Source organism: Daphnia carinata, chromosome 3, assembly GCF_022539665.2.
Source record: "Daphnia carinata strain CSIRO-1 chromosome 3, CSIRO_AGI_Dcar_HiC_V3, whole genome shotgun sequence".
Taxonomy (NCBI): domain Eukaryota; kingdom Metazoa; phylum Arthropoda; class Branchiopoda; order Diplostraca; family Daphniidae; genus Daphnia; species Daphnia carinata.
In genome coordinates, this window is record NC_081333.1 from 12,633,461 (window position 1) to 12,640,848 (window position 7,388).

The window sequence follows — 7,388 nt, forward strand, 5'->3', positions numbered from 1 at the left end:
GCGATTGCGGACGACTAAGGGAAAAGCTAGCTGTATTATTTTTTTTTTTTGCTTTTAAATTAACAATCCGAGAGTTAAGCTACTCATTTTTTGGCAATATGTAATGGGAAAGAAAAGAAATTCCGCGTTTGATTTTGCTATCGTGTTCGGAGAATTTCGGAACGCTGCGTTTCGACTGCGGGTAATGTCCTGTATAGCTTCTGGATTCCATATCACCTGACATTGTTAATGCGCATGTTACGTGATTAATTGTTTAAAGTGAAAAGCGATTTTTAAAAAAGAAAGAAAAATACAACAATAAAATTAAGACGTCGCTCTGAAAGACGGAGAGAAATAGGCTACATGGTGTTGAATGCACTAGCCAACTTTTACAATCAGTATTCGACAACGATATATTGTAATGAAACGTAAAATTAGATGTCTACATAAAAGCTATGCTAAGAAATTATGTACAGTACAAACACGAAGGATACTCAACTATTTCCAGATTTGAAAAAGACAGAACTGTAAAACATTACGCTATTTCGACGACGCATTCAGATCCGGTATAATAAGATAAATCGTAAGTTATTTCTACTCGTTTGAAGTAAAATTATAAGGAATGTTATTCTAACGCCATTCCATTCGGATAAGATGAGAGGAAGATTCCATTTTCTTGGCTCCATTCCCGTTATTCTACAGGGCCTTTTAAAACCTGCGCTGCTAACAGTAATTGACTGATTGTGTTTTCGTCGCATTTCATTTACTATCGTCGAAAACTGCAGTGGAATTTGGGCCACAAAAAAAATGTACTGGATAAGATTTGTCTTTCCAAAATCGATTAAGTAATTTATAGGGAAGAACCGCGCGTACGTTGCACTAGTACCTTAATTAAAATCCCTAAAGTTTATGGTTTACGGATGAAACTAATCGTCGAATAAAATTTGAAATACCAATTATCTAAAAGTTTAAACTTATTAGATCCTCATAAAATTCCCTCGACTATCTAACTGTTCGCACGATTATCGACCAATTGTTTCAAGAATACGAAAATATCATTCCATAAGCGATATTTAAAAGCTTCTTTTGCTCAGTTATGTAATTGCGGCATTGAAAATATTTCATTAAGAAAAGTGTTGAGCTCACCAAACGTGCTTTTCGGTGAATCCCAATGCTTTGAACGGCTAGAGACGTACATGGAGCGACCCGAATCGTAAATCGGAGCCTTGTAGGTCGAGTATTCCAAAGACTTCAACGTCGATGGTCGGTAATATGAGCTGTAGTTGTTTCTCCAATAATTGTTGTTTCCGCTACCGTAGCTAATAAAATAAAATGCAAATCAGGTAAGATGTCCACAAAAAAAAAAAAAAAATTTTCGATTTTATTTTTCATACTCGGATGAGTAACGGTTGGCCAGCGTCGACAGTTCCACGTTTGACGGTTTCCCTGTTGTAAATCGGTTGAGCACAGATGACGCTGCGTAACGCCAATTTCGTATATCATCCTCAATATCCTTTTAAAGAAGACGGTAAGAAAGGACGATGGAAACAAATGTGCGAAATTAGCTGACGACCGAGTGAAGAAAACAAACAAAGGTAAACTTACTTGTATAGTGTTGGAGAAGGTACTTTCCAGCGATGAGACAGGATTGTATTTTTGTCCCTGAGTCAAGATGGCTTCTACATCGTCATCGTCACCGTAGAGAGCAGAGTATCGTAACAGACGCTCTCGTGTCGAAACCATCGGCGATGCGGTTGCGTCCCATAGGCGGTGGTGAGCGATTTTAGGAATCGCCGTGTGATACGTCAGCGCCTACAAATGCAAGACGGCCATCAATCAAGACGAAAAACAGGACAAAAAGGTGGAAAAAAACATGGTAGCTTACTCGGGGGGTCGACGTCACCGAATAGATTGAGACGCGTGGATACGACGAATAGATGGACGGGTGATACGTGCTCCAACAGGACGAATGCTAACGAAGTTAAGATTTTTTAAAATAAATTAAAATCCTGGAATTTTGATCAACTAAGTATTCAATTGCCTTAAGCGTTAGACTTCTTGTCTTCCGAAATGAAAACGAAGATTGATAAATGATAGAGAATCATAAAACTAAACCCAAAACTAGACAAGACGGGCGCCCAAGTTAGGTATCCAAAAAAAGATACCGATGGCTTTTACGCTGAAGGCAATAAAAACAAATGGCACAAAAACACAGGAAAAGGAGGGAAAAGATCACACGTTGCTCCGTCCAAAATTAGACTCAGGGACTGCTACAGGCAGCATTACAAGTATGGAGAAATAGTTATCGTAAACAGGGCTGACGCTCCCAATCCTTTCTTGCGATTTACAGTAAACTGTACAGAATTATGTGACATTTAAGGTGTTTACTTCTGCATAAACTTGAATTTTTTTAACGCGCTAAAGGAGTGTGCAATCGCAAACATAAACACAGTGAAAAAATAAATATATAACAAGAAAACGAAGATTTAAACGTTGTGAAGCTTACCGGCATGTACGTACTGCGCACTGATGATGTGTAGGGCAACAAAGAAGTGCCATAGGAGCCATAGGAATTCAAATATCCGCTGTGCCAGGGTCTTTCGTAGTAGTAATGGCCTGTCATTGTACTCTTCTGCTGAATCATTCAATGAGGCGATCACTACAGTTGAATCAATTTTAGTGGTTTTTTCTTACCCTGTTTGTTCTGTTGTTTCTTCAACTAAGCTATCTTGATAGCGGAATAAAGGTATGTTTGACGCAGATTCGTTTTCGTTGTCCGATCACCAAGGAAAGCGCATCGCCGACTGTAGTCGGACGAAGTGGAAACCGATCCTCAACCACCTAAACAAAACTCTTTTTAGAGTGTGGGCAAGCGGGTACTAAATTTAGATTTCAAGGCTCCAGTAAAATGGTTTTAAAAACATTAAATTTGCAAAAACTGCGTTCAACCACCAGAATAAACATTCCCCAGCGCTTATGTAATCGTCCCTTTCTTTAACAACAAAAATGTTTTCCTTCCGGCATAAAGTACAACTTACTGAAAAGAAAACATTATTTGTTAGTATAATGCCGTAATGTTAAAAGGAAATTCCTGATAATTAAAGTATAAGAAAAAATTGAATAATTACTCATAAACTCCAATTGTTCATGTGCTGGGATCTTTGTGGCAAAGTTACTAATTGTTATTCTTAGGCTTTGTCGACACCAGAGACATCGCTATGGGATGAAGTCATCATCGGACGGGAATGACGTGCTTCAGCAGGCTTCCTAAATAGAGTATCAGGTATTCATGTCTGGTAGTACTAGTGCATGAGTTCTATTGATTTACAATGTTCTAACGTGGGAAATGTGGTATTTCGCGGGTATCTTTGGGTCTTCAACGAACGAAGCTTGTGAATAAAACTGGCATGGCAACAACACTTTTTTTCATGCATTCAATAACGCTTGTTATCGAAGTAAAATGCTTTCACAGCACACCTACAACCAATGAGTTGGCTATCTTTTTGCTTCCAACTGAAAGAAAATGTAAGGTCAGTGAAAAGCTCATTGAGGTTTATAAAAATTCATATACCACAATTTTTACTTCAGGTCTTTATCGGAACCTGAAATGGGAAGAACTGAAAACTGAATTGCTCTAAAAATTAGAAATGATACAAAAAGTTATTGTTAGTTGACAATAAGATATAGTTACCTTTTTTTTATTGCCTCTCATCATCTTGAATTCTTTGAATCTCTAATCAACTAGCAACCAACACCATCTTGAAAATGTTTCAGTACTAGGATTCTTTCAGCACTCCGTAAGTAATGTGGATGAGAGAACTCAATGGAATATCTTTGCAGAATATACTTGATATTCTTCTATGACTCAATGGTACCTTTTGATACCCAACCCATTTTGACTAGATAACACATCACCTTTTCACCGAAAAAAATTTGAGCTTTAAGACTAACATATTTGTAATTTTAGCAAACCTTAGTCTTACCTAGGATGAGGAAGCTCTACAGAAGACATCTGTATAGCAGCAAATCAAATGATACTTTCTGAAGGAAAAAATTCACCTTTTCCTTGTAGATAAAGCTCAGTTTTGGTCTATTCATTTTGACACGAGTACCATAAACTTGTTTCTACATTGGCACAAATGAAACACGTGTTCTCAAACGATAGAACAATGAAAATAACCAATGCAAATCATGATCTGTTAGCAAATATGGTCAAATAACTGTAACAGTACCACCGCAACAAACAGGTAAAACACAAAAGAATGCTAACTGAATAACGACCCCTGTTTAAGGGGTCGTACCCAAATAAAGAAATATTTTAAAAGTCAATCAATACTTTCCACGTGACCTCCTTTTTGTGCATGATGAACCTTGATTCAAATTCCCACGAGTGCTCTTTCTGCTCGTGACACCCGATAAAAAATCAAAGTTATATATTTTAACGGTAGATGTCGTTGACCAAGGAATTCCACTGGCCAATTACATAAGCATCTATTTGCCTCTATATTTATTTACTATACACATGATAAAGCAAAATACACAGTTAACGAACAAGAACAGATAATAGATTGCAAGGTAATCGAGATCAGTATTCGAAATGGTCTGGGTCATCGTCAGACGAGTCGTTAACGTGATGGGTAAGCGCGGAATTTTGAAATGAAAAGGCTTTAAAAATGCGTAATGCGAATAACATACTGTTGCATCTTTGCGGATGGTAGGGCTCCCCCAAGTGGTTGTTGCGCCACAAAAAGTGAACAAGTTTTCCGATGGATCCCTTTCCGATTTGCTGATGGGTTTCAGCAACACCTCCGCAAGCGGAGTGCAGAACATCATTCAAACATTTCGAACGTTGCAGTAAAATGCCAGTCCTATTCTTCTCAATGGAATACTTCCATCGGCTCTCCGTTTTGAGCACGACGAAAGCGTGATGGATAATTGCGTTAGTAGCTGGGTTGACCTGTTCTTTGTACAACCGGACTAGCGTGATATTATTATGGCCGCAAATTTCCTCCGCCAGTAAATCTGTCCTTAGGCAACTGTGCGTCCATTCGCTTCGAATGCTGACGGATCCTCGGTGGTCAAACTCCATGAAAACCAGTTTACCACTCCACCGATCACTTTGCACGCAATTGGCATCCATAGGTGGGGCGTTTGGCGCAAGAAATGATGTCAGCTTCAAGGTTACACAGGCAGGTAGCAGACTCGCGTGGCGAAACAAATCACTGCAAAACGATCGGACTTTACCGGGAAAATATCGTCGATAAAGGCAACATGCAACTTGTTGACGACATTGGCAGTCCGGCGTGTTCGTCTTGCGAGATAACTATGGTGTTGAGTTTGTTAATTCGGCGTGAAACGGGAGTGAGACTCGCGTGGCAAAAACTTGCCCGAGGCCAGAAAAAAAAATTCGTGTTTGTTTACGAACACGAGTCGAAATCGCATGACTGAATACGGGACGAGAAAGCTAACGAGACTACGCGCCAACGAAAAGTTAAAATCAAGGACATTTTGCAGGCGAAATGATACACGCATTGGACGTTGGCAACTTACCAATATACGCAAATAAATACTTTTGCACAAATGACACTTTATTTATTCAATTTTCCTTTTTTGATGTAAGTGTTAATGTCCAGATGACATTTTTCATCGGCCTTTGCAACATCTGGTACTGCTCTTCTTTTGTTTTCATATTTACTCTGCCTTGTCAACTTGGAGACGAGATATCAAGTGTTACAAGTTCAAGTACCCGTGTGACGCGCTTTATATTAACATTCGTGAGTACGTCATATTTAGAAAAACAATGGTCCCGTTAGACACACTTGGTGTGATAACGGCATCCATTTCAGAACGAGAATCAGGTAGCGTATGATCATGTTTTCAGTTCCCTGAAACGAATCGTTAATTATCTTTAAGTTTATCACGTAAAATTTTTTAAAAAGGAGAAGCATTTTTAGCTCCGAAAATGCTTTTGTTCTAACGTCTCCCAATAGATGGCTCTTGCATTTAAAAGCCAATAAAAAACTTTTAAGAGACTCACGAAATCACGATTATCTTTCAAAAGAAGACACCCATTTCGTACGTGGGGAAATTCTTGAAATGGATTTAAGACGGCAAAAAAAAATGATGTACAGATCATTTGAATATGATTGCTCTACAAGTATATATTGCACATTCACAACATTTGCGCAATCAGTTGAATTTCAAGTTTTGCTTTCCGTCTATAAAGCTGATTGGTGTTCAACGAGGAAAACTGCATTCCCCGTGCAGTCCGGGCAGGAAAACCCGTTGGATGTGTCATGCAAAAAAATGTATAAACAAACAACAACAACAAAAAATGTCAGTTTCGTTAACGATCTATTCTAACCTCTGATTAATTGATTGTATATAATTTAGCTCAGGTTTTTCCTCGATCGTGTTCCAGCAATAAGAGAACATTAATAATCGTACACGAACAGAGGTAAGACAAACAAAAAAAAAATCCGCATGTCGATTAGCATTTTACGTCATTCTTTAGGCGGTTACTGCAATCAGTTCGAATCCAATAAAAACCAAAATGTTAATAATGAGCTCGAGCCCGTAAGCAGACTCTGGCTCGTAAAAAAAAAAAAAAAAAAAAAAAAGAGAACGAAAATAGTTTTCTTTTTCTTTTCTTTCCTTGAATGAAGACCGTGAAAAGAACTCATCAAAAACAAAACTTTTTTTTTTCCAGCTCTCATTACCATAATGACCCGTCGAAGTAAAAGATAGACATTATTTTTTAGTCAGGCTTACAAAAAAAAAAAAAAAAAAAAGCGAAAAAGTGTGGGCAAAAAAAAAAAACCAAAAAAAAAACGAGCGAGATAACGTGGCAAATTGCTGGCCTCGTTTTCCAGCACCTGATGATTATTACCTCTAAATGGTTTTGCTAGCTGATGGTTATATCCACACTGACCCTCTAGGCTATTATTATAAGACGCACATCCAAGAAAATAAAATAAACTGCGGTACGACAAGACCCAACGCAAAAGAATAAAGAGGCGCAGCTTGGTAAAAGTAAATAAAAACACGCCATCATCATTACGCGTTATGTCACTGACGATGCGCGTATACCCTCACGTATCTATAGACACCCTTTCTGCGTGTATCTTCTTCAGCCGTCGGTGCGCTGTGAAACGAGTGTGTAAAAAAAAAGGAATATAATAGCATTAGGTTTTATTTCTGCATGTGAATAGCCTATAATATTATAGGACAAGTCGGCATTTGTTTTTCTTCCCATCTATATATATTTTTTTGTCGATGAGGGCAAAGTTGAACACCCCAATAAACGCAATGAAGACATGTCGGCATGTTGCGTGTATAATTATGCGCTAGAGGCATTTGACTATAGGCCGTCGGTGTTTTGAAAGCTACCCTTTCTTTTTTCCTCTCTT

The 7,388-nt window shown here is 38.2% G+C and overlaps 2 protein-coding genes across 2 annotated transcripts; both read right to left on the minus strand.

Annotated features, from left to right (window-relative positions):
* Nucleotides 1-4: 4 nt before the first annotated feature.
* Nucleotides 5-2,812, minus strand: LOC130698441 (uncharacterized). Its single transcript, XM_057521086.2, has 7 exons — nt 2,674-2,812; nt 2,486-2,611; nt 1,865-1,951; nt 1,585-1,791; nt 1,374-1,492; nt 1,126-1,298; nt 5-216 (listed from the first exon to the last, which is right to left on the minus strand). The coding sequence occupies exons 2-7, from the start codon at nt 2,600-2,602 to the stop codon at nt 80-82; spliced, it is 840 nt and encodes a 279-aa protein (XP_057377069.1). The 5' UTR covers nt 2,603-2,611; nt 2,674-2,812; the 3' UTR covers nt 5-79.
* Nucleotides 2,813-4,537: 1,725 nt separating this feature from the next.
* Nucleotides 4,538-5,283, minus strand: LOC130698444 (uncharacterized). The gene has a single exon (XM_057521089.2). It carries the CDS (start codon nt 5,117-5,119, stop codon nt 4,565-4,567), a length of 555 nt encoding a protein of 184 aa, XP_057377072.1. The 5' UTR covers nt 5,120-5,283; the 3' UTR covers nt 4,538-4,564.
* Between the last annotated feature and the right edge of the window lie 2,105 nt (nt 5,284-7,388).